The sequence below is a fragment of the Taudactylus pleione genome, unplaced genomic scaffold (genome assembly GCF_031769625.1).
Source record: "Taudactylus pleione unplaced genomic scaffold, aTauple2 ptg000667l, whole genome shotgun sequence".
Lineage (NCBI taxonomy): Eukaryota > Metazoa > Chordata > Amphibia > Anura > Myobatrachidae > Taudactylus > Taudactylus pleione.
This window is the reverse complement of record NW_028285069.1, coordinates 3,950,393-3,978,302: the sequence shown is the minus strand read 5'-3', so window position 1 is coordinate 3,978,302 and position 27,910 is coordinate 3,950,393. Positions and strand designations below refer to the sequence as shown.

Below are 27,910 nucleotides of genomic sequence, written 5' to 3'. Positions count from 1 at the left end.
GTAAGATGTTTCCGATTAATTTGAGCGACACCAGATGATCTCGTTGCATATTTTGGCAGCATGAAAATGTTACACGTAGCAATGGCAGAATATTCCTCATGACCTGGGTCTTTCAGAGAATATTTTGAATGTATAGTTAGAATTTCTCTCTTTACATTGCTTATCTCACACGGTTAAATAGAACTTGCTCGCCCCTTTACAATTATTTCTGGCTAATTCTCTTGCACAACCAGATTGTGAGAAAAAAAAATAACTGTAGACAACTTTGACAACAGTCAGTAAATTTACTCACAGTCTTGTTTGTCTTTCCAGCCTGACTTCAGCATTCTGCTTATTGCCTAAGTTCATCTATAATGATGGTTTTTGTAGCTACAGTACAAATAGCTGGGTATACCTACTGTATCTAGCTATAATGCTCATTCCTGTCACTGTTACATTCTTAAGCTGGGGACACACTGGAGCAATGTCGGGACGATACGCCGTTTTGCAACGACATAACACCTACATCGCTCAGTGTGTACGCTTGTTTGCGCGCTCCAGCGGTCGCTAGCAACGGTCGCCATCAAACCTAGCGATATCGCTAGCAGCCAGTGCACTGTTAATGGATGGGGTAATGGTGATCGTTACGTCGTTCATTAAAGTCATCCAGTGCGGGCACACAATCAGTGTTGACGGGCATTCGTTCCAGTGTCAGAATGAATGCCCGTCGCTCCAGTGTGTACCCAGCTTAATGTTATATGGTCATAGTGTATATATCATATATGTTCTCATATGTCCTGTAAATCATACAGTACTTATAGATAAAACAATTGTAAAGAATATATTGGGTTAAAAAATTTATATTGATCTTTATGTATATAACTTCACCATATTACGCAGCGTTTTACAGAGAGTATTAGTTATACACACTAGTCCCTGATCCATAGGAGCTTGCAGTCTAAGGGCCTGATTCAGAGTTGGGAATAGAATGAGATATCTCTCTCAACTGTGAACCTGAACAAACCATATTGCAATGCAAGGGGTGTAACTACATAAAAAATGTTGCATGTAGGGTAAATACTGGCTGATTTTGCATGTAGCTCACAAATACTGCACAGTTTTATTATTACTCTACAATCTAGATGTCAGTTTGGACACCTCCCTCCCAAATCTAAATCTCTCTGCACATTATAAATCTGCCCCCCCTGCAGTGCAGCATGCTGTCACCAAGATGATCAGTTGAGAGAGATATCTCACTCTATTCCCAACTCTGAATCAGGCCCTAAATTCCCTACCCCTCAATAGCAAACATATATATTTTTGTTATCTGACAATTAATAGACAGTGGGGGAGATTTATCAAACCTCGGAGAGAGAGAAAGTGGAGTGAGCTAAAAGGGGAGATGTATCAATCTTGGAGAGTGATAAGGTGGATAGCGATAAATACCAACCAATCAGCTCCTAACTATCATTTTTCAAAACAGCCTGTAACATGACAGTCAGAAGCTGATTGGTCGGTACTTTTATCTCTCTCCACTTTACCTGTCTTCAAGCTTTGATACAACTCTCCTAAAGTACCAACCAATCAGCTTCTAACTGTTATTTTTGCAGGCTGTGTTTGAAAAAAATTACAGGAGCTGATTGGTTGGTGCTTTATCTCTCTCCCAAGGTTTGATACATCTACCCCAGTATGTTTTTGGAGTGTGGGGGGAAAAAACAGACTACCTGGAGTAAGCTCGTGCAGAAAAGGGGAGAACATACAGATACCGCTCATATAGGGCCCTAGTTAGAATAAAACCCATGACCCCAGCGCTGTTAGGCAGCAATGCTTAACCACCGCTCCACATTGTTATGTGTTGTAGAACGTCAAGTCTCAACAGGCTTTACCAATTGGGCATGGCAATTACAAAATAGATGGAAAGCCACAGGATGCTTCTGCACTAGGTAATAGAGGTTTTGAAAGTAGATATATAATTTAGGGATCTATTCATACTTGCCGACTTTCTGGCTGCTCCTTCCAGGAGGGAGCAGCCAGATCGGCAGGACGGGGGGGGGGCGTGGCGTGGCCGGGGACAAGGGGGAGTGGCTGGGCGGGTGTCAGGCACTTGTGGGCATGGTGGGGGCGGGGCAACACGATAACATCAGTTTGGCCCCGCCCCCACTACACAATGCCGATAATATAGGCATTTTGAAGAAGGGGTGGGGCCAAAGTGACACGAATCGCGTCACCCCTCCCTGCTGCGGGGGGTTGCAGCGGTTATTGCTGGGGGGATAAGAGGGGTGGGCTGCAGCCAGGAGGATTGCCTGCCTTCCCGGGAGGTCGGGAGGGCACCCGTTTTTCCGGAGGCTCCCGACCAAATCTGGAGGGTAGGCAAGTATGGGTCTATTTACTAAGCAGTGTTAGGAGACAGAGTGAAAAGTGATAAGGTGCCAGCCAATCAGCTCCTGACATTTTTCAAACCCAGCCTGTGAGATGGCAGTTGGGAGCTGATTGGCTGGCACCTTATCACTTTTCACTCTGTCTCCTAACACTGCTTAGTAAATAGACCCCCTTAGTTTTTTAAAATCACTGAAATACTTAAATGGAACAGTTGCCTCTTTTTATTATTGTCATTCAGTACTTGTCAATGTTGATAGGAAGTGGGAAGGATGCAGGAGGGTCACTTACCCTTCCGGGTGTCCACAGGACTCCCCAAAAATTTGTTCTAGGTAATGTATAATCATTGTACAGATACCAGGGGGCAGGACAGAATCTCTGAGGTGGGAATTACAAATGCAGACTCTGCTTTTTAACCAGTGCCATGTCACAATTGTGCTATAGGCCTATGCTTTATATAAACATATACAGTAAATGTGAATCCTGCACTAGTAGTGTCTGAAAACTAAAATGTACAATATGGGGGAGATTTATCAAAGCTTGGAGAGAAATAAAGTTGAGAGTGATAAAGTACCGGCCAACCAGCTCCTGTCATTTTTCAAACACAGCCTGTAAAATGACAGAAACTGATTGGTTGGCACTTTCTCCAAGCTTTGAGAAAGCTCCCCCTCGCAGTGTGAATAGAAAAGCTCTCCATCTCCATCTAGCCGTCATGACTGGTACTGCAGTTTTTTTTAATTTTGTATTTTCTTGGCACCCTTTGGACAGTATTTATTTGTGGGGATTTCTGTAACGCTCTCTCAACAAATCGCTGAAATCCATCAGAAGTCATTCAGCCTATTTTAAGCCATCTTACATTTCTCTGAAAAGAATTCTGCAGAGTAAGAGAGCGGGCTGGCCGGACACTCTCTAGTTTGCATAAAAGGGTCTAATGCATATCATAGCTACCAAACTTTCACTAATATGGCCAATTGTTGGGGTATCTCCTAAACTACAGATCACAGATTCCATGTTGTATTAGTAAATATGTATGTCTAGACCTAATCTATTAAGTGGAAGTCACTTGTTTGAAACTGGAATGATAATTTAAGTATCTACATACAGATACACTGCTATCTAGCTATGAGGGATGCTTCCTGCAAGACACCTGTCTGCACAGACACAACAATCTGGCTGAGAGCCTGGCTTTGCATGTCTCAGGATATGCTTTGTGCAAGCATTATATAGATTGTACCTTATGCTGGAAGGGTCTGCCCTCTCCCCCAGACCCAGTAAATATTCAGGAGACAGTATCTCGGCTTCAGTCATTTAAACATACAGTTTAATTTGTTATTTTAACACATCTAAGCCGATGATCCTTTGGAATGTGTCACTTTTTTTTTTTTTTTTTTAAATATTCCCCTAGCCAGCAACGCTCCAGCTACTAAGCCCATGACAGGAACTGAATTGCCAGACAGGGCCTGATGTGATTCTGCTCCTGCATTCTGATTTAATTAGCACTAAAGCAACTACGAAGAAAGAGCATGCACCTTCCCTTCAGATCTCATTAGTGCGGGTGGTTTTCCCCTGCAGATCCACATCACACGGCCACGGGTAATCGTCAGCAGCTGCGTCAGCAAAATCTAGAAAGAATGGAGCCAGCAGATGAAAGATATACTATGGGTTTATTATAGGAATTTAGCTTTGATAAATGGTATTTGTTGGTATTTGGAGTGAAAGTGTGCAGTGCAGTACAGTATACCATTCCATCTCCAAGCAAGACCAGGATCACAATGGGGCGATGGAGCTACAGATCCAGGCCTCCACATAACATTAGGCCCATTGTCCACACAGTTACTAATCCTAAGTATTAAAATTGTGTTTCTCATTTCCTCACAAAATTATGCATTTGTTTTTCTATCTTTATTTATTCAGGAAGACATTGGGGTTGATGTGCAGGGGTGTACACGCCCACATGGCACTGGCCACACCCACAGCGCACTGGTCACAGCTCCTCCCCTTCTCAGTATAGGCCCATGACGATTTTCAGACCCAGGTCCATGTGGTCCTTAATCCGGCCCTGTCTGCAAGTACAGCGACCCAGGGCAAATCAGATAGCAACCAGTTTGTATGGTCCCTGTGGTCTTTCTAGCATCATACTTGCCAACTATTGTATTTGCCCTCGGTTTCAGAACACAGTGGGTCCGATGCAAAGTTGCATGCAAGCCCTTTTTGCAAACGGATTGTGCAATTTTCAACAGTGCTCATGATCTGTAGCCGAGTACTGTATATGGATGCGGTTGAATGAGCGTAACTGGGTGGTAATGGGACCTTCTGAATGCAACCAATAGATTCACTAGGAATCTTTAAGATCACTCAATCACTTTGTCCCCATGAATCATGATCTACAGAAATAACACTAGATCATAGTGAGATCCATTCTTATGAATATTAGTTTCTACCAGAAAAGGGATCCTTCCACTATGCCAAGTGATGGATCCACTGGAGCTCAAAAGGCAAAAAGTTTTGTCTTCGGTGTCCTTATATGTACAGTATACTAAAATACATGTAATTTACAGTTACACACCAGTTTTGCAGACCCATTATGTCCTTGAGTTTAAATCATGTGCTGCTGAATAGATCATATTGTCTGGCAAGGAGCACTTTTCAATGAACTCTGTTTACTAGGAGACCACAAGCAATATATAGGGGCATATTCAATTGGCCACAGGTCTTTTCCGCAGGCGTGAGGTTTTTGTTATTCAATTTGGGGCAAGGTGGTTTTTTTTTCCCACGACACAAGTCATTTTTTTTCCCGCAGCTTCAGATTAATGGTGCAAAGTTTTTAAAAATCACAATTTTAAGTTAAAAATTTCGGGACTTGCATCACAGCTCCTTTGACATCCCTCTTATGACTAATCAGAAGTTTGCAATTAGCTTAATTAGAATTAGTCCAATAATGACATGTTATTATTGGTTGTTAGAAAAAATGCCCTCAAATTACCCCCCAAAATATTTTTTTTTGTTGATTTATGCACCCCAAATATAATTACACTATTTAATCTAAAAATAATTGCTTTTTAACATTTCTTTAAAGTGGCCTAAAATTAACCCATAAAAAAAAATATATATATATTTTTTTGTATCTTTTGTTTTATTCATTTATAATTAAGAAAAAAAAGTTTGGTTTTTATAAATTTTTTTACCCTTTATAAAAAAAATGCACTTATCAGCTATTTGCAGGATTTTAAATTATCAAATTATTTTTCTTTGGGACAGTAATAAACATTATTTCTCTTACCCAGTATGTTTAATTTATTTCTTTTAGGGTACAGGCTGTTCCTCAATTATGTTTTTTTATTTTAAATTTCCCGCGGGTATTTGCAGTAAAAATTACCGCTACCATTTTAAAAAAAATTTGGATAGCATGGGAATCGGGAAAACGTATACCTGCATTAATAAAAAATGGTTCCAAAGGCCGTGGTAAGTTTTACTGTAAAAAACGTGCACCTAATTGGATATACTCCTTAAGCTCTCATTCATAAGTATATACCAATAAGTAATGTTCTACAGTATGTGCAGATCCACATATGTCCATAATGATTTTTAGGAATAAAGGGTCTGATTCTTAGTTGGACGCAGCATCGTTCCTGTGTGCGTCTTTAGGCAGTATTGCTTCTGCGAATTTATGCAAATACCATTGAAAGCCCTTCCCTGGTGCCGGGTGTACAGCCTGATGCGTCTAAATGTGCAAGCACTGAAACACCCACTTTGAGTGTCTTTAGACGCTTATATACCGCTTGGTGTGTCTTTAGATGTGACCATCTTCGCACCATCTAATCTTGCACCAGCCCCATGTGAGGTGCAGATTGTCCTCCCCAGTTTTATTACGTACTGCAATTTAAAATTGGTATAAGATTACTGCAGAATTTAATTTATTTTTTTTTATCTTGGTAATTTCAACCATTTTTGGTATGCGGATTGCAAGTGTCCATTTTCGCACCTACTGTACAATGTTTATGTTGTCCAAGCAGTTGGTGTAAGTTTGTGTTTACTTTGTTTTCTCAGGAATAAATCGAAAAGTTGCGTATTATCTGGTTGACTCGGCAGATGGGCACTTCACTGTGGACGAGCAATCTGGAATCATTGTACTAGAGCAGCCTCTAGACCGGGAACTCCAATCATCTTACAACATCACAGTGAAAGCCTCAGACAGAAGCCCGGCCCAATCACTCTCCTCATTTGCCTTTGTTACAATCACCGTATTGGATGTTAACGACAATCCACCGATATTTGAAAGACGAGATTATTTGGTCAGCGTTCCCGAGGATACGGCCACTGGCACCCAGGTCATGTCGGTCTTTGCAGCAAGCAAAGATATTGGCACCAATGCAGAAATATCTTACAGCCTCAGGACGGGAAATGAACGCGGGAAATTCAAGATCAATCCGAAAACAGGTCAAAATCATTGCTTGTTTCTCTGTTGTTTGTTGTCTTTATTAGTTAAGAATTTAAATATTGTACTTATTCATTCAATTCTGCTTATTCTGCATCAATATGTGATTTAAGATAATATGCCAACAGAGGATTATGTGCACATGAAGTGCAAATGTGTTATACTGACCCATACATAAGAAGCAATCAGTAATTACCTTTAATACTTCTAGTGTAATGTAGACAATTAAGGTAATTCATAAATTACAAGTCGCATACGCTGTCTTGTCACGTGCCTAGTTTTACATATAGGTGCAAGAGAGCACATTGTCTTCTTTGATTAGATCAGTTGGAGTTACTTCCCTAACGCATTTCGCTTCTTCCATTAGCACTGCAGTAGGTGCATCTAATCATTTCCACACACACAAGAAAGTGTCACATGTAATAAAGTCAATGACATGTTCTCACACTCCCACCGGTGTGCCGAAAGGTATGTTGGCAAATACAAAGTGCCCGACCTTTCTGAAGGCCCAGTCTAGCCAAGGAGGCGTAGCCTCATCCCCAACATTGTCTGGACATGTCCCATCCATAATTGGGCCGGCATCACATTTTCACGGGGCTCAATTGCAGAACAGGCCATGGCTATCCTCACCTGATTGACCATGTCACTGTAAAGCACCGGGACACAACATTTTTTATAACATCCCTGCTCTCTCCTTAATTTAAGACATATATATGAGGTTAAACCGGATATAATTAGGAGGAGTACACATAAATGATTAAATTAATAAAGGGGATGGTCTTAAAGTAGAGAGTAGTTGGACTTTGAAGTGTATTTTCAGATTTATCCACCGATCTGTAAAACTAGGCGCAGAATGCGTTAATGGGGGATGTTTCCAAGGAATGTGAACACACCTTGTAATGTCCCCGATGGACTGGCAGGTACACCTGTGCACATTTTAGTAGCATTGTAAGTTCACCGATTATCGGTTTGTAAATGGGCCTTATTGAGAGCTGATGCCTGGATACTACGGGTCACTTCATATTTGCACTTTGTAGAAAGTCCTGGAGGCAATAATGACCACTACACTCTCTTTTTAACACAGAGTCCTTCTTGCTCTAGAACATTACAGAAGTAGCTACAGTTATCACACGTTGATCAGTCTAGAGCCCTGTCCAAAACCACATTCAAGATCAGAACAGTTCCTTTTGTGATAATGGTGACTACATGTGTACCTTACGTATACAGATGTGTCCTCATACACTGTTGATCAAGTTGCGGCAATTAGCCCCTCTCTGCACCCCAGGCCTTAGGGGACTCGGCAGCTCCGAGCATTTTCAGGGCTCAATATGTGCATCTTATTCCAGGAAATAAAACAACTGGAAGCGACACAACTACTTTGCTAGATTGCACTGATCAATGTGATGCGCGACATTTGTACAGATCTGTGTGTGACTGAGTCTGTATACGATGTGCTACTGAGTCTGTATACGATGTGCTACTGAGTCTGTATACGATGTGCTACTGAGTCTGTATACGATGTGCTACTGAGTCTGTATACGATGTGCTACTGAGTCTGTATACGATGTGCTACGATGCAGCGGCCGCAGCTTTTTCTCACCCAAGTCCCCTTGTTCTTTATCTGCAACTTTGTACTTGTTTAAAACTAAAGGCCCCATTTAACAATAATACACAACCCCTGTAGCACTCACTATAGGGGTTATGTCATCCTATCAGTAGCTAACAAAGCTAATCTAATATCACCGCTGTTTGTCAGTGCATTGCTCTCACCATCTTTAGATGGCGAGAACGATACGGTCCCCATTCCCGGCAATAGGGACCCGGCAGCAGCCTTTCCGGCTTCAGTGAAGTCTTCCAGGCACTGCTGGATCCCATGCGGGTGAAACAGTCATGCACCTGCGCAGACTGGCCGTCGAGCATGACGTAGACATCCTTCACTGTCAGTGATAGGGTGCCAGCAGGTCAGCAGAGGACCCCGTCCACAAGGTGGACGTCGCTGCACCTCGCCGACGAGGTAAGTAATGATGAATACCTGCGATACGAAACTAAATAGGCCGCTAGTATTTAAGTTTGTTAATGTATGGGGCCCTAATTCTTGGGCTGTTAAAGTCGCAGCCCAACAATTATTGTTCAATGCAAGAGGCTTTTCGCTGTGACTGCATTGCGGATAAAACACAAATTATAACGAAAAGAATGGTACACTACACTTATTGAAGCATCTCAGTCACGATGGGTGTCTCTCACCGCATGGAATAAGAATAGTTCTGTACAAATATACATACATACATAAAACCAGGGCCAGCTCCAGGGGTCCGAGCTGAAAATGGGGGCGTGGCCTAATTAACATAGACCACGCCCTCTATGTGACATTATTAGGAGGCGTGCCCGCCTCCAAATAACGTCAGGCTGGGGGGAGCCTCACTAGCTGGGCTTCCCCCAGCCTCTCTCCCGTCACTGAATGGATGTCGCGCGCATGCGTGCAGCAACCATTCAAAGTCTCCGGGGTCTGGCACCGCCGCACAGCTGCAGCGGTGGGGGTCCCCAACCTCCCGATTTGACCACCCGCGGGCCACTTTGGCCCACGGGTAGAACAGCGGGCCAGTACTATCCCGCTGAAATCGGGATGTTGGGGAGGGTTTAGGTCGAATACCCCTAGTGCCGGCCCTGCATAAAACAAGCAACACCTCTCAGTCACCTTTTATTTTGTCAACAAGCAGAGAGGAATACCTGTCCATACACATCGGCAAAGTTGGTGGCTCCTGATATATGGGTTGTGATGTCACACACACCGCTATGTGAAATAACATTTATACAACTGGTTCATCGTTACAGGGGCAATTTTAGTGATCAACAGTCTGGACTATGAAAGCTGCAAACACTTTTACCTGGCGGTGGAGGCTAAAGACGGCGGCACGCCCCCACTCAGCGCGGTGGCGACAGTCAGCATCAACGTAACCGATGTCAATGACAACGCACCGATGTTCAACCAAGAGGTCTATAGCGCCGTCATCAGTGAAGACGCCTCTGTTGGGGATTCAGTCATTATGGTGAGCTTCACATTTCAGCTCTTCAATTATTTACGCAATGTGTTTATTATATTATTGTAGATGCTTTTATTATTTCCTCTTCATATGAAGAGTGTGTGGGGTGGGGGGGGAGAGATCTGCTTGTGTCCCGTCCAAGGTCACGCCATAAAAAACAATTATTGAAGCTTGCGGTTTACAACTGTCTCTTAAAATGCCGTAATGAAACTTTTATTGACTGAACGAGTAAACATGTGGTAATCTTAAAGAGTAAACATTATTCTTTGCACTTTAAAGGGCACAAGATAATAAAAGGCTCTAATAAGTGTTGGAAAAGCACAATTATATTTACAGAGTTGCAAGAAGGTAAAAGGTATAATGTGTAAATCATAATAATAATAATAATATAACATTTTATTTTAACCACTTGTGACCAATCCAACATTTTAGGATGTGGGTATTTTGTTTCAAATAACTTTTTCATGTAGTAAATACTATTTTATATTGTTGGGTTTTTTTTTAATCGTTTGATATAGGTCTCTCCGGTACCATAGAAACAAATATCTTTCTTATTTTTTTGCCAGCACTAATGATACAGTGTAAACTACACCTAGTAGAGCTACTTTTATAGACCCAATTTACATGGCTCTAATTGTGGTAACAGCCAGGAGATACCTGCCCCAGGTCCCAGAATCTCTTGCGCTGCCCCGTTACTGCCCTCTGCTGGCAAAAGACAACGCTAGATTTCACGTCCAATGCAATGCAGTAGAACATAGACAACGGCACATTGCCCGTACATCACCCCTACATTGTGTGTTTTAATTCACATAGGTGTTTGTATTATAGTGCACAAATTAAGTCTACTCTAACAACGGGATTTGGGTGCAGTACGCATCGCCTGTACATTACGCAGGAACAAGCAATTTTACATCACTCCTAGATGACTTGAACACTATATAGTAGTCTTTACTGTTGTTTATATAGCACTTCCATACTATGCAACGTTTTACAGAGAACATGTATTAACGTTTGGGTTCTTTTAGCTAATGAATCTGAATGTTGTTTTATTGTCTCTTGTGAAGCTACGTTTTTATGTATTGTTTAGTTTTGTTGTAAAACATGATTCAAGTAACGTTTATTTATTTAATTTTATTATTTTTTTATTTTGCTTTCAGGTGTTTGCTGAAGACCTGGACAGTCCTTCCAATGGATATATACATTTTTCCATTGTTCACGGTGATCAAGCTAATCAGTTTGCCGTTGATCGAACTTTAGGACTAATTAAGGTTAAGGATAAATTGGATCGGGAACGGGTATGGTGCAGATTTCATTTACCTTGTACATTCTATACGGAACATTCTTTTACGTTATTAAATAAGCTCCAACGTAAATAATACTTGCATCTTTGATTTAATTGTTTAAAGGTCTCCGGCTACTCGCTGCTGATACAAGCAAGAGACAGCGGGTTCCCGTCTCAGTCGTCCACCGTGACAGTAAATATCGATATTTCAGATGTCAATGACAACAGCCCTCAGTTTACTCCGGCCAACTATACTGCAGTCATCCAGGTATGCTTATGCGTGTTCTGTTGTAATCACTAACACATTTCTACTTATTCATCTGAATCATGAAAGATCTCGGTCTCCTAGGTAACGATAGTTTATTCTGACCGGGAGATGACGGCTCACAGCATGAGTCAGATTTTAGCGTTGTGTGAATACGATCACGGTTAATTCAGGTTTAAATTACTCTTGGACATGATGATTGTTCAGAAGCCACACTAGCCTATGGGGAGATTTATCAAAGCTTGGAGAGCGATAAAGTGGAGAGAGATAAAGTACCAACCAGTCACCTCCTAACTGTCACTTTGTTTTTGAAAAATGACTGATTAGTACTTTATCTCTCTGTGGTTTGACTCCACGTCTTTTGCTCCCTGTCGCATATCCTAAACCTTGTCTCAATCCCTGCTGCTAACCAGTTTACCCTGTACCAGTCTTTGCCTTGTTGACTCCTCCTCCAAACATCCTTGCGAAGGTCCAAGGTGAAAAACTATAGTGCATCAGACTCCACGCCGCTGCTCCTGCTAGTGCAAACCTTAACGGACAGTGGGGGTCATTCAGACCCGCTCGCGAGCAAAGGACGCTCGCAAGCGGGTCGATGTTGGCCCACTGCGCATGCGCACGACGGAGGGAGCTCCGTCGTGCACATGTGCGAGACCCGGATAGTGACTGGCTCTCCGTCGCTCCGGGTCTCGCACCAAAGGGGGCGTGCTGTCGATGTTGATTGACAGCACGCCCCCTTTGGTGGGCGTGCCGGGGGCGTGGCTGCCAGACGGAGGCGTTCCCATGGGAACGCTTACCGTCTGAAGCCGGCCCCACTGATATCAGTAATGATGTCAGTGGGAGTGATTTTGGCTCTGATAGAGCCAAAATCACTCCTGGGCTTGCGGCAGCGAGACCCTACCGCAGGGTCTCGTCGCAAGCCCGATGGTCGCGATGGTCTAAGACCATCGCGACCATCTTTTTGGCCGCTCGCATATGCTGTGGGTGGTCACCCACAGCTATGCGAGTGGCCAGGAGGCCGCTCCATTTTCAGGTAGGAGGGCACTGATTCAGAGCGAGCGCTCTGGTCAGAGCGTTCAGCTCTGAATCAGGCCCAGTATCAGGTTCCAAACCCTATGCAGACCATTATACCCTAGAAATAGTAATTATTTTCTTTTCAATGCCTCTCTTCATCATATTCTAGTGAACAAAATACTGGATGGATACTATATACAGGTACGGGGGTCTTTAATGTCCAAGGAGAAAATAAGTGAATGAATTTTATTCATACATACTCTGGCACGTGATCAGTAGACATTACTCAGTACAATTACCATGAAGAGCCCTGCTGAATATTGATAGGGTATGCCAACGGCAGTGTGCGTTCATTTACTAAATATGTTTTAGTAGATTTTTTTAGGCACAGTGCTCCAAATTACGGACATACCTCAAGTTCGAGTATTCCAGAAAATAGATTGTACAGTACATCTGCATCTTGAAACGTCAGCAGAAAACAATCTTGATATTTAAATATCCAACATTACTTTATTCTCTGTTTACAAATTTGCACTCATCAGCGATACAGGCTCTCCTAACATAACAGTGCGCCCAATGAAAACTGCTGAAGACAGGTTCTGGAAAATAAAAATATATTATGCGTACAGATTCAAAACAGGAAGCCTCCAACACATTCCTCATTCCTGGATATACAATATCAGGCTGAATGTTTCTGCACACACGTGTCACCCCGTGTTCTGCAAATCTCCCCCATTAGCCTCTCTCCCTTCTAGGTTATATAAATTGTTTAATGTTCCTCAGTTATGCTTTATTGTTAATAGAGTCATTTTTCTAACACACGGCTGAGAAATATCCACTTTCCCTGCTGTGTGTGGTAAGCAGAAGATGTTTAATATATAATGCAGGTCATAGCCAGGTTAGTCTTGTAAACAAGCTGAGGCATTGCCTAATCGCTTGACCGGGGATTAAATGTGACTGGTACCTTATGAATATTTTCAATTTGTACCTACTTCAGCACTCCGTTATTTTGCAGTAATGAATGAGCCGGGCTTATGTGACTGGGGATGCAGCTTTGCATAGCACTGGGTAACAATTTCATGGATAATAAAGCATATTTCGTTTTGTAAACACATAGCAGATAGTACATATGTCAAATTCTAGGAAAAAATCCCAAAACACAGATTTTGCTATTTGCACAAGTTAGATTAGTTGATGAGTAAGAGAGGGCACATCCTATAAACATACCACCTACCTGTCAAGTTTTAGGAAGGACCATTATGATTTGAGGCAACTGTCCCTATGCCCTATGCGGCAATGTAGCACTTCTTTAGGAGTGAATTGGGTCATTCCAACGGATGCCGGGCGTGGACAGCTGCGGGGGGGGGGGGTAAGGTTTAGGGCTCCCGGGAGGAGACTTAGGGTTAGGCACCCCCCAGGACGTTAGGGTCAGGCTAGGGGGAGGGGGGGTTAGTGTTAGGCACCCCCGGGGGGAGGTTAGGGTTAGGCACCCCCCCGGGGGACTTAGGTTTAGGCGGCGGGGAAGGCAGGGTTGGGTTTTAGCACATAGAGGGGGATTAGGGTTAGGCACAGGGGGGGAGGTTAGCGTTAGGCACCCCTAAGGAGGGTTAGGGTCAGGGGGGTTAGGTTTTAGCACTTAGAGGGGGATTATGGTTAGGCACAGGGGGGGAGGTTAGCGTTAGGCACCCCTAAGGAGGTTAGGGTAAGGCACCCTAACGGAGGGTTAGGGGGTAAAATTAGGTTAGTTTATACTTACCTTTAGGACGATCGGGATTTCCTCCTCTGTCGGGCTGCTGCTGCCGGGATTTGAACCGCCGGCCATGTGAGTGCGTTCCAAGTGTTACCACTCGCAACATGGAATAGTCACTCTTCTTAGACGTGTCACATTTGCGTTCTTCCTATTTAGACGTTATTGGGACATATTCTTATAGTCTTTTTATCTATTAAGGTGTTTCAGAATTTTTTCATCACACACAGGTTTTGATTCTGACGCAGCGGCAATGTCGAGCGCAGTGGAGCAATGTTTTTTCGCCTGCGAAAGCTTCTGAGTTGCACCGCACATGCCTGCCAATGGTGTCCGTACAGCGACGCAGTACATATTCAGACGCACGGTAGCAGAACTGTATAGGCAGTGTATGTAAAGTTGCAGGCCCATCTGCGGCTAAAGGCGCAACGATGACTGGGCTTTTAACACCTCCTTGGGCATAGCCTTAAGTTTTACTTTCAAAAAGTTGCCATTTGTACACCACGGGCCTAACTCGTAATGCTCTCGCAGTTCCTGCCGCTTCCAGCTATCGGTAAGCCAAGCGGACATCCTCCTGCACCCTCCGCTTGTGACAGCAGCCGTTATCACTATTTATACACCTATATACACATATCAGATATTTTCATTTAATAAGAAATAAGGGCCTCATTCAGAGGCGGTCGGAGGATGCAAGCGGTCGCTCAGAAACTGGGCGGCCACTTGCATCCTGACCGCCCGCCTCTGTTGCGGTCGTTAGGCTGTGGGTTAACACCCACAGCTCTAACGACCGCTCCAGTGATGGTCGCGATGGTCAGAGACCATCGCAACCATCGGGGCTTACGACGAGACCCTAGGGTAGGGTCTCAGTTGTCGTAAGCCCCGGAGAGCTTCTGGCTCTGTCTGAGCCGGAAGCTCTCCACTGATGTCAGTGGGGCCGCCCCCAAACGGTAGGCGCCTCCATTTGGGCTGCCACCCCCCCCGGCCCGCCTTCCAAACGGGGAGAGCTGTCAATCAACATCGACAGCTCGCCCCCTTTGGATTGAGACCCGCTACGACCGGCGCTGTCGGTCGTAGCGGGTCTCACGCATGCGCGTGCCGGCGCCGTCGTGCGCATGCTCTGTGGGGAGCCATCGACCAGGTCCGAGCGCATCGGCGCTAATGACCGGGTCTGAATGACTCCCTAAATGTGGCTACATAGTGCTGGGTACCTGCTGATATTCACAAATAAATAATTGTGGCAAAATATGGCACGTCCAGATTTGTTCAGACACCACACCGTTTGGCGAAGCTCCGCCATATTTGCGTTTAAAGCGTTGTAATTGCTCCTCGAAAAGTGGGACAGCTAAACGAATTCTCCCAGTCATAAACTTTGCATTATTCTAGATACGCAGTTGCATGATAGGAAGAGTGACATTTATGTTGAATTTCTCTTTTAGGAGAACAAACCAGTTGGAACGAGTATTCTACAGCTGGTAGTCACTGACAAAGACTCTTTCCACAACGGACCTCCATTTACATTTGCAATATTAAGTGGAAATGAAGATGGGAAATTTTTACTGGACCAGTCTGGGTTGTTACGTTCTTCAGTTACGTTTCAACATACAATTGCCAACGAACATCTGCTCATTGTACAGGTATTTATAACCTTGTGTATATTGCTGGGATGCCTGGGATGATTGAGGAATCAGTTGTATACAGAATTCTGAGGCGTACCTAGGTGGGCTGGAACCTTAATTTGTGTAATAAAATTAATGAGGTGGGGGCTTAAATGATAACATATCTTTATTTTCAGCTCTGCGGACTGATAACTTATACACATTAGAATTGCAATATGCACACACAAATGATAAAGAAAATCCCAACTAAGGGCCTGATTCAGAGCCGCTCGTAAGCGGCCGCTCGTTCGTTCCGCCCAATGTTCGCCCAACTGCGCATGCATACGGATGTTAATACACATGCGCGAACCAGTCATTGCGGCCGAAATTCGTGTGTTCGCTAAATAGCGAATGCCTACTATTTTGAGTGACAGGATGAGGCGACTTCCTGAGTGAGTCTTTGGTCACTCGGAATGGCCGCCGTAACTGAGACCCCGGGGCCCTGTTTCCGTCGTACAGGATCGCATTCGGCGGTTGGCGCATGCCCCGAAAACTGTTGTCACATGACCGCGTTTTTCTCCCCACTCCCTGTTACATCCCACAAAACGGCCCCTGCCTGTCAATCACTTGCAAATATATCCTCTGGGTTAGCGCATTCGCAATTCAATCACCGCGCGTGCACATCGTTATAGTGTACCTCTGAATTTGGCCCATTGTTCCCCACCTGTCTATCAGAGTAGCAGCCCCACGCCCTGGACCTGCTACAGACTATAACTGCGCATGGCCCCACGCCCCGGACCTTCTGCAGACTATGGGCCTGATTCAGAGGTGCTCGCTATCTGCGAGCGCACGCACTGAATCAGGGCGGGGAGGATTTTTTTTTTTCCTGTAGGCTCGCAAAGCTGTGGGTGCCCACCCACAGCTAGTGCGAGCGGGCAGGAGATGGTCGCGATTATCGCGACCATCAGGCTTGCGAGGAGACCCTGTGGTAGGGTCTCAGGTCTCGCAAGCCCGATTATCAGTAGGGCCGCCCACAAACGCCTGCATTTGTTCAGTCACCCCTCCTCCCCGCCTACAAAACGGGGCGAGCTGTCGATCAACATCGACAGCCGCCCCATTTTGTTGCGAGCCCTGGAGCGAGTGATATCTCACTCGCTGCGGGGCTTGCGCACGCCGTGCGTGCGCACTGGGCCACCACCTACCCGCTTGCGAGCGGGCCTGAATTAGGCCCTATAACTGCACATGGCCTCACGCCCTGGACCTGCTGCAGACTATAACTGCGCATTTGCAGCACCAAATATCAAAGTTTATAAATATTGATATTTAAAATTGTTTTAAGTGTTACTTTGGATATGGCGATCCCATATCGATCCCAAATATCGATATGGAACTGTCCATTGGCCATCCCTAGTTGTGGGATGTTGTATACCTAGAAGACATTTCTCCTTTTTTGTGGTAGTCTTTATGTACGGCATGAGCAATAGATATCTATCGGTTTAATGTTATTATTATCTGTACATGAATGTTGAGAAACTCCATAAATTGTCTCTTCTCCTATTGGTGGAAATCTATGAGATACTTATTGCTCTATCTTTATTAAAACAGGTAAAAGACTCGGGTAAACCACCGTTGACCTCGCAGACCTATGTACAGGTAAGAGTCATTGAAGAGAGTGTCCACAAGCCCTCGGCTATCCCACTGGAGATATACATTGTCACCATGGAAGATGACTTTCCCGGCGGAGTGATAGGCAAGATTCATGCCACTGATCAGGATGTGTACGATGTCCTCTCCTACAGTCTGAAGTCGGAGCAGAAGAGTCTGTTCAAAGTCAACAATAACGATGGGAAGGTTGTCGCTCTTGGCGGTCTCGACGGCGGCAAATACACACTGAATATATCTGTCAGCGATGGGCGCTATCAGGTGTCAGTAGATGTGACTGTCCACGTGGAACAGCTGATACAGGACATGTTGCACAACGCTGTCACCATACGCTTCGAGAACATTTCTCCTGAAGACTTTGTTGGGCTCCATTTGCATGGGTTCCGTCGCACCCTCCGTAACGCGGTTCTCACACAGAAGGAGGACAGCCTGTATATCATCAGCATCCAACCGGTGGCCGGCACAAGTCAACTAGACATGCTGTTTGCTGTGCAGATGCAAGCCGGAGGATTCTATAAGCCGGCCTATCTGATTCAAAAGATGGCAAATGCAAGGAGACATTTGGAAAATGTGATTCGGATCTCAACAATCTTGGAGAAGAATTGTTCAGGATTGGACTGCCGGGAGCAACATTGCGAGCAGACGCTGTCCATAGATTCCCACTCGCTAATGACCTACAGCACAGCGCGCATCAGCTTCGTGTGTCCGCGGTTTTACAGAAACGTGCGCTGTATATGCAGTGGTGAGTAACGGGTGTCTGGCTCCAGACTAAAAATATTCTAATACTGTTTACAGCCTAGAACAACCGGCAGGTCTCCCGATGTTTATGAACGTCGTTCCACATCTCAGGCCCGGAAATGATTGGTGTAAAAAGTTGACCATCTTTTTCATTCCGAAACTTGTTTAATTATTTATCAAGTGTTTCCACATTTCAAAGAGATTCTGTCCAATATTCTAAGCCAAGGGTTCGGTTGATTATAAATGGCATTAATTGCAAGGTACAGTATGCTACAGGGAAACAGTATGATTTACCGCCGGACGCATGACCGGTGGTTGGAATCCCGACACCAGCAGCCCGGCAGCAGTGGAAATCCCGATCGTCTAAAGGTAAGTACTGAATAACCTAATTCTACCCCCTAACCCTCCCTTTGGGGTGCCTAACCTTAACATCCCCCCCCAGTACCTAACCCTAATCCCCCCTCTAAGTGCCTAAACCTAACCCCCCCTTCCCGCTGCCTAAACCGAAGGTCCCCCTGGGATGCCTAACCCTAACCCACCCTTCCCCTATCCTAAACCTAACCTCCCGGGGGGTGCCTAACCCTAATTCCCCCCTGGGAGCCCTAAACCTAACCCTCCCCACCCCCACCCGTGGCTGTCCACGCCCAGCATCCCTTCGATCGGGATGCCGGGCCCCGGTCTCCCGGCATATGTCTAGTGACAGGCCTGTCTTTAGACCCTAGCCGGGATATGAAAGTCGGGAAGCCGGCTGTCTGGATTAGGTCTGCCGGCTTCCCAACTGCATTCCTGCTACAGAAACCATTGTTTTGTCTGCTGAAGTACTGTCAGAACCCAGTGTTTTCATTATGGCATTTGCCAGATGGCCAATCCGGGCTCTGGACCAGAACATGTGAACTTTACATGGCATAATAGCAGGAAGGATTGTTCAAGAAAGTAAACTACAGATGTGTCCACATACATCTTACCTCCATGTGCTACAGGTCGCTTTAAACATAACGTGTGAGCGCCGAGCGTCTTTTCGTGCGACTTTTTACCTACAAATGCATCTTATTTGCAAAGTGAAGCAAACAGGACGCACAAGCATCTTCTGATTAAAATGATATGCAGCATGCCTATATTCTGTGTGCGACTGCGGCTGTCTCTGCATGCGGAATGCTATGTTACAGTGTCAGCGGCTGTGATGTAACGTAGCATTTTGCATGCAGATACACCCACAGTCACACACAGAATATAGGCATGCTGCATATCATTTTAATCGTCAGAAGGTGCTTGTGTGCCCTATTTACACCACTTTGCTAATAAGACGCATGTGAAGGTAATATGTGAAAATTTGCTCTGCACTACCGAGTCAGGCCACGGCATGGCGAGACCAGAAGGACTAATTAACGCGCAAGGAAGTAAAGGTGCCCACACACTGTACGACTCGCAAAAGATGCAATGTCGTCATCGATTTTCCTTGAACTCCCGGGCAATCCACCGGCACTCCTGGACAGACGATATCTTGCTAAACTGTGCAATGTGAGTAACGACCTATCGTGCGTCCTTAATGATTTCCAGTGCATCATTAAAGTGATGGCCAGATATTACCTCCAGTACGTAAAATCTGAAGATATGACAAACGACCCGCGGGGCTGCGAATCGGACCGTTATCGTTCCTGTAAGCTGCACGATTTGCACGTTTTTAAAAGATGTATTGTTCCGATGCATCGTTTTTGTGCAAATCGTGCCTACAATCGTCCAGTGTGTGGGCACCTTAAGATGTATGTGGACACATCTGTATCACAGCAAAGAGAGATTGCACAGTGACAGCTTTAGATACAGCGCCATCTACTGTCCCTCCAGTGTAAATTCTTAAGTATACTGTACTTTTCCTATAGCTGTTGTCATACTCCAAGCAACCTTAGCATTAAGCATGAATGTCGTTCTCACTGGCATAATAACTGACTTAAAACTCCAAGAAACACTGGAAGATAAGAAATTAGTATAATTTCGGTGCTTCTGTCCCCTTCCTTGCAAGGGATGATTGCAGGGTTCGGTATTTTTAGAAAATCACAGTAAAACGGTGGTAGCTGCCTCAGCATAATTATACATTACTAGAGAGCAGTAGGTCTAACCAAGAGCACTATAAGTAGGAAAACAGCTGGGGCTATTGTTTCGTCATTCATCAAGCTCGCTGATGCAGGGAATTAGGACGATCTCCTCTTGTACGAATGAGATGCTAAACATAGGTTCGCTATTGAAAACAAATTAAAGAATGCATTAGCCTCCATCGCTGAATAGATCCCAGTGGCACCAACCTAGTATTTATAGCAGTTACGGAAACAATGATTTTCTTGTGGACACAAATTGAAAGACTGAAACCTTCTCTCTCCCCGGCTTCTATTTCAGCGTTCCAGGAGTTGTGTGTTGAAACACGGAGGATTTTTACATTCCTGTCATAGTATTGTGACATTGTTTAATTGCATAAAATTCCTGTATGTATTAATTCGAAGATTTTCAGTGTTTATTTTTCCTTCTTCTTCCTTTTGTTTGACTTTGTCTCGTTTTAACTGACCTTAACAAGGTCATTAATGGAATAATAATGTTGTTAACGAGACATGAGTATTGTTTTTTTCTTAGTGAGAGAAAGCATTTCCCTCCTTAATTCGCCTTTGTAGGGTCCTGATTCAGCAAAGGACGGAATTGCAAAGCCGCACACAAGCAGCTTTTCTGCTCCGTCCTTGGTAAAAATGGAAATGCATCAGGAGGGGTACGACGCAAATCCTGGCCTTGCCGATCCCGGAAAACGGTGTCGACACACCTCCATTTCCGGGAACACAGGCCGTCCTCGCACCGCCCCGTAAACGCCTCTGTCTGTCAATCATATGGGGGCCTGCGTACGATCACACAGAACCCATTCTGCACATGGGAGGAACGAGTGCTGCGTACGCCCAGATTCCAGATAATCTGCTCAATCAGACATTGAGCTAAATGTAATAGCCTGCGAGCCGGCACTGTATTTTTAAAGCACCAAGCATGCTAAAAGGCCAGACCATGTTGGTTTAGCAGTTGACATGCTTGCTGCTTTAAAAATACGGGCATTCTGTACTCGCATGTGGCGCCGGCTCGCAGGCTATTACAATTAGCCCTCTCTGTACTTTATTCTCCATAAAAGGGAGTTTCTTCTCAAAACATATGCTCGACTTTTTAATCCCTTTGCTGCGGCAATACTTACCTCCCTCACCAGTCCGGATGACCGATGGGGACACTCCAGCGGCCTTCAGCAATTCTAGGAATTGCCATCGGCGGGCACATGTGTGCCGTCTGCACTGTTCTGTAAGGAAAAAAAATGAATGACAAAGGTGGTGGGGTGGGGACCGTATAAGGTACAAATATGGAGGCACCATTGTTGAAAGAGGGAAGTCCCTTCTTTCAAACTTTGTGCCCCCATAGAAAAGTATGCCTGTTGATCAGTGTGATGACCAGACATTAACCTCTACACTACAGAAAAATGTTGTAGTCCAGAGATGGGGGAAGGTCACCCACCAACCTGGCATCCATAAAATCAGGGGTACCTACATTTGAAAGAAGGGGTTCCTTCTTTCAAATGATGGGGTTCCCTACTAGTTATTGACTGTTGATCAGTTATTGACTGTTGACTGGCCGGTGGAAACTACCGTACCTGTCCACTCTCCCTCGTATTGATATCGGAAACTGTGTGGGCACCCATTTGAAAGAGCGGAGTCCACTCTTTTTATGTGGCCCACTATTAGCTATTTTCTGGTGATCACCTGTGACATTGTTATTGTCGACCTTTGGACTAATCTCGCACCGGGTATCAAACAGAAACAAGGGTGTAAACTCAAGGAAACATAGCAAACCCAGTAACTCCTTCTCAGTGACAGAATCCAGGACTGAGGAAATGTCTGCAGTTCATATGGATGGAAATAGCCCGCAGAGTTTACTTGCAGCTATCTGAGCGAGCTTGGATCTAGTGCAGCAAATCAACGCCGTCTGGCAAGGCATCCTATGGGTTGTAGTTCAAAAACAGCTAAGGGGCAACAGAAGCCATCTGGTCTCAACCGATAAACTTGGCAAAAAAAAATAAAAAATAGAAGCAGATGTGAAAGTGTGCCAAAAACACTCCCAACGTCAGTGTTATATAGAGTACGTACGGCCGCTCACGTAAAACATCGCTGCTCCACCATCCAGAGACCCTTCTATAAGCCCGCCGCCTTGCATTTTGTAATCGGGTTTAGTGCAGACACATGAACATCTAAATTAAATGTAATCCAGAACATCTTGAAACAATCTGTCCCATATGCCGCACATGTGCTGAGTGTAAAGGAATGCTGTGCTGCTCGTTGGATCCCAAGAAGCATAACGATGATCTACTTGCTGAAGATGTTTCCTGGAATACAGAGCACACACACAGCCTGATTCAGAGATGTACGCGAACCCGATGACTGGCGAACATCTCCGATGGCAGGAAGACTGCGCATGCTCATTCTGCGTCTTAGGGGGGGGCACTGAGTGCATCGACGTCCATCTTGCGTCACAGTGCCCCCCTAAGACGCAGATTGAGTGACAAGCTATGGTCGAGGACCGGGCGGCGCTGCCTGCGTTTCCGGACCCATTTTCTGGGAGTGGCGAGGCCAGTGTCTGTGTCTTCCGACGCAGATTTATTGGCCTCGCAAGCGGGCAGGAGGTGGCCATTGTGAGTAAGCATCGGATCTGAAGTGCCAGCAGGAGGCGCCTTTTCCCTTCAGACGCCTCCTGCAGCCATCAGCATATACTTGCCCAGCAGCTGCGTCCAAAGACGATTCCTGCGCAAAAGTGCACCCCTCTCTGTATCAGGTTTACTGGACATACATAAATGAAATAAGAAACTGGATGTTAATGTAATTTGACATGTCCATCGATATATGTGTCCACACACGTCTTCAATCCTTGCACGTTAAACAGCCATTCTAGTTGCGCCATGCCGTGGCGTGACTCGGTGGTGCTGAGCGTCTTTTTTACAATCAAATGTGTTTTATTCGTAAAGTGATGCGAATACGACGCACAAGCAGCTTCTGCTGATTAAAATGATATGCCACATGCCTATGTACTGTGTGCAACTGTGACTGTAGCTGCATGCGAAATGCTATGTTACGTAGCATTTTGCATGAAGATACACCCGCAGCCGCACACTGAATATAGGCATGCTGCATATCATTTTAATCAGCAAAAGCTGCTTGTGCCTTCTATCTGCATCGCTTTGCGAATAAGATGAAATTGAAGGTAAAAAGTCGCACGGGATGACACTCGGCGCTGCCAAGTTGCACGGCGCTCACGCGTTATGTTTACCATGATTTGTAGCGCACGGAGGTAAGATATATTTTATGTGGACCCACCTGTAATTTATTTTGAGCAGATTCAAAATGACACGAGTTGTCGTGTGCCGCTCGTGTTGCGCATTTTTCTCCAGCCATGACAGTAGGCAGATTCTGCACCTCCATAGACTGAGAGTAGATTCTGTTTTCTGCAGTTAACGACCGGCGGCTCCTGCGCTAAATAGAATCTGCCCCCGAATGTCTCTTCCTGTCTGGTGGCCGCATAATCATACAAAATAAGTTTAGCCGCCTTGTCCCACATTCAGGTTACAGGTTTGAAAGCCTAGATGCAGTGTAAGTCTCTGTGAAAACGTCTATAGAATATAGTACAGTTGGTTGACTTGTTCAGTGTGTCTGGACAATCTAAAACTAATTGTAGAACATCGTCATTGCCATGAAAAGCTATCTATACATTTAAATTGACTTAATGATATGCATGTGGTTTTATTTATTGACAGTAACAATCTGTCTCGTCTGAGCATAACGTTATGTAAATGTAATAATCAAAGGGAATTGACAGAGAAAGTAACGTCTGGATATTGCTGCCAAATTAAGATTGTTTCAGTGCCCCTTTGTTTATTTGATATAGAGGTACAGAACACGATTCTATTTGCATGTCTACATTCTGCAGGGGATGTTATTATTATCCCAACAGTCGGGATGCCGGCTCTTAGAATGCCGGGCTCGGAATCCCGTCTCCTGCCAGAATCCTGGTTCTGTAGGACCTCTTGGAGATATAGGGCCATATTCAATTAGAGGCGAAAAAGTCCGAGGTCGGACTTTGCGCCATCATCGCCGTTTTTCCTGGGGATAAAGCAGCTGGCGCGTGCCCGCGTATCCCCGTATTCAATTAGGAATCGGCGAGAATGGGACCCGTGGAAAGGTAAGTAGCGAAAAGTCCTGTCATTTTTTGGGGGAAATTAGCCTGTCACCCCCCAAAAGATGGTCTGACATGGGGGGATCACTATGGGCCTGCTGAAGGTATTTGGGGTTTTAAACAGTGTCGGCAGGTGCTTTTATGAGACTTTGTAAAGGTGGTGAAGAATAACATATTCTGAAGTCTCTAAAGTGAACTTTCAAAATTCTTCAAAAATCCACCTGCTGCAACCAACCGCATTCTAGAAGACACCTGCCGCATACTTGGGGACTCCAAAACCGATGCCCCCCCCGAGTCAATTTCGCCAGGTTTCAAGTTTGTCCCCCAACTTTTTTTTTTTTGCCCCCAAAAGGAAACCACTTTTTTTGGGCTGTCCTATTCTAATTTTTTTTTTTTAAAATTTTGACACAGATACCTTTTAGGGCACATTCCGAGGGCTGCAGGGTACTTTTTTAAAGTCTGCACCCCAAAATCCCAATTCTGCACTTTTTTTCGCCACCTATTCTATGGGGAAAACTTATCCCCATTTTTTACAAAGATGCGAAAAGTCTTTGAAATTGAATATGGGGATAAGTGAAAATGGCGAAAATTACATTATCGGCGATAAATTATCGCTGGTAACGGCTTTTCGCAGCCTAATTGAATATGGCCCAAAGGCTAGATAACCGCCTTTGCAGAACTCAGTGCATATAATGCAATGTAAGAGAATGTGTAATTATCTAATAAACACATAATACCACCCTGACTGGCTGATGCTAGCTCTCTGTAATGCTTCCGGCTGTGGATATATAGACAGGGAAGTATGATATCGTTAAAATTCAGACATATTTAAAAGCAGCGCAGTCAGTTTGTTTGAGCTGAATTTGAATGTGTTTTGGAAACCTCTCAGCATTAATAGTATCAGATGTATTGCTCGAATGGATGAACAGCGAAATGAATAAACATATGTTGACATTTTCGGAATATCTTTTGGGAGAATGAGCCTAAACACTTCCCGGGAGCTGTGATGCTCCAGGGACGAACGCTGATAAATAGTGAGAGTGTGCCTCAAATTCTACCCTTTAAAATTTAATTTATACGCCGTCCTATGGATATTACATAAAGCTACAGTATATGGCTTATAGACCTAAAGCTACTAATAGACCTAAAACTACTAATAGCAAATCTATAGCCTATGTACAGGTATTGGACATTCTACTCATAGGGACTGATTTTGTACGCAAGACCGATGATTTACGTACAACTGCGATGTTTGGAGATCTGCGTTTTGCGCAGGATCTGTAATGCACATGAGCCACGCTCCTTCTACCAGATCGCTCGCGATGCCCTTGGGGGCGGCTACAGGCAGCATCCCAGAAAATGGGGTCGTGTTGCCCCTGTGTTCTCGGCGTGCTGAAGCAAGTGGATGCGTCCTTGTACGAAGCTTCACTGGCTTCAGCTGCGCGAAACCACCAGCTATCCCTAGTAACCTGACGGCTAGGAGCACTGCTAAACAATATAGTATAATAAGCATACAGTAAGAATGCCAGGAAAGGTTGGTCGTTTTTAAATGTAACTTATATTTAATATAATGCAAATACCCTTAACCGGAAAGCCTTACCCTCAAGCATTCCGAATTATATATCTACACCTGTTATAAGCTGTAACTAAAGGTGCCCATTCATTTGCGACGGATCGTTGCGTTGTAGTGTTGCGATCGGAAATGCCGATCCGCCGGTCGGAAATGCCGAACGCCCACCATCGATGTTCAGCGATAAGGCGCAGGATCTCTGAAATTTTACATGTTAAATGTTCCCGATTTGACGATCACGATAATTTTTGGATAGCCAACGTCATATCGGGGAAATCCAACATGTTGGACTTCTGCGATCCTGCGACGCCGGGTTGCAGCATCGCGGGATCGCGGCAATCCGTCGCTGATGTATGGGGCCCTTTACTGGCGCTTACTATAATTGAGGTACAAATGAAATGAGAAGAGAAACAGGAAAGGGGTTTGTGTGCTTCTTCAGTGCCCCGATCCCTTGGTAACATACAGTGGGGGTCATTCAGACCCACTTGCGAGCGGCTGTCCGCTCGCAAGTGGGTCGATGGTCCCCACTGCGCATGCGCACGATGGAGGGAGCTCCGTCGTGCGCATGCGCGAGACCCGACGAGCAAAGGACTTTCCTTCACTCAGAGTGTCTCATCAAAGGGGGCGTGCGGTCGATGGTGACTGACAGCACGCCCCCTTTGGTGGGCGTGCCGGTGGGGTGGCTGCCAGACGGAGGCATTCCCAAGGGAACGCCTACCGTCTGAAGCCGGCCCCACTGACATCACTAGTGATGTCAGTGGGAGTGATTTTGGCTCTGATAGAGCCAAAATCACTCCTGGCCTTGCGGTTGAAAAACCCAACCGCAGGCTTTTACTCGCAGTTCCGATGGTCGCGATGGTCAAGACCATCGCGACCATCATTTTGCACACTCGTATATGCTGTGGGTGGTGACCCACAGCTATACGAGCGTCCAGGAGGACGCTCCATATTAATGGAGGTGGGCCCTGATTCAGAGTGAGCGCTCTGAATCAGGGCCTGTATGTTTCTTGTATTGATTGGTCAATTTAAAACCTAACTTTTAATTGTTTTATATATTCAAATATGACAGCAAAAATGTTATACCAAGGTTAATTATAATAAATATAGCAGCGAAATATTATATAAAGTCAACAGTAATGTAAATAGATATTTAAAGTGTTTTAAGTAGATGACTAGCGCGGGAATACAATCTTGCTTTTTTTTAAATATAATTGAGGTACAGGAAGAGGGACTAATGTCAAACAGGTCAATACCCCACAAAATACTTTCCTGCTAGCAATTGGGAAGACCCCTATTGGTGTTAAGGGTGCTAATGTTAGGTGTTGTGACTCTATTAGCCTAATATAATTGTGAAGAGATGAATGTATTCTGTTTTCTTGTTGCTTGGATTTTCTTCCCATCTTTAGAGGCACTGCTAAATCTTGTTGCAGGGCTTAATTCAATTGCAGAACCATTGTTTTTTGCCTCAGTTGTTTTATAAACACGAGACGATCTCCAGGGTCATGTCGTTCATGATGTGAATGGACCTAAGAATCCCCAAAACAAAGGCAGAATCCCCGGGAAAATACATGTACATGTAACGCAGTTCTTTAAAAGTCCAGCATTTGATCGAACGCTTCTCTCACCTTTTTGGTTTTTTTGTCCAATAGCAAATAAAATAGTCAACGTTGCCATGGAAACCGTTTTGCTGTCACCATATTTCCTGCAAACTTTGTAAAGAAACTTGGAAGCCTCCACCCTGGAGATGACTGAAGGGCGACTTTTAATCTGTCTTTTCACAGTGTTGGGCCCATTTCATCCTTAAGGTTATAATGCACAACCAAAACGAATGGAGAAGGTGGTAGCGTGTAAAATATCAGCCTGTCACTCTTTAAAGAACTCGCTCTAGGTCTCCACTGGATGAGTAACTGAACCGTGTCATGTCTGAAAACAGTAATTTACCCATTTTTCAAAGAAAATCTATATTTTGCACTGTAACGTG

At 44.7% G+C, this 27,910-nt stretch overlaps 1 protein-coding gene across 1 annotated transcript in view; it reads left to right on the top strand.

Moving 5' to 3' along the window:
• FAT3 (FAT atypical cadherin 3) overlaps nt 1-27,910 on the top strand; it is a 467,371-nt gene that overhangs the window by 381,666 nt on the left and 57,795 nt on the right. Inside the window, exons 14-19 of the mRNA XM_088455722.1 lie at nt 6,403-6,792; nt 9,623-9,837; nt 10,989-11,126; nt 11,238-11,381; nt 15,570-15,767; nt 17,334-18,132. Of these exons, the coding sequence (XP_088311848.1) occupies nt 6,403-6,792; nt 9,623-9,837; nt 10,989-11,126; nt 11,238-11,381; nt 15,570-15,767; nt 17,334-18,132 (1,884 nt within the window). The remainder of the gene's footprint in view (nt 1-6,402; nt 6,793-9,622; nt 9,838-10,988; nt 11,127-11,237; nt 11,382-15,569; nt 15,768-17,333; nt 18,133-27,910) is intronic.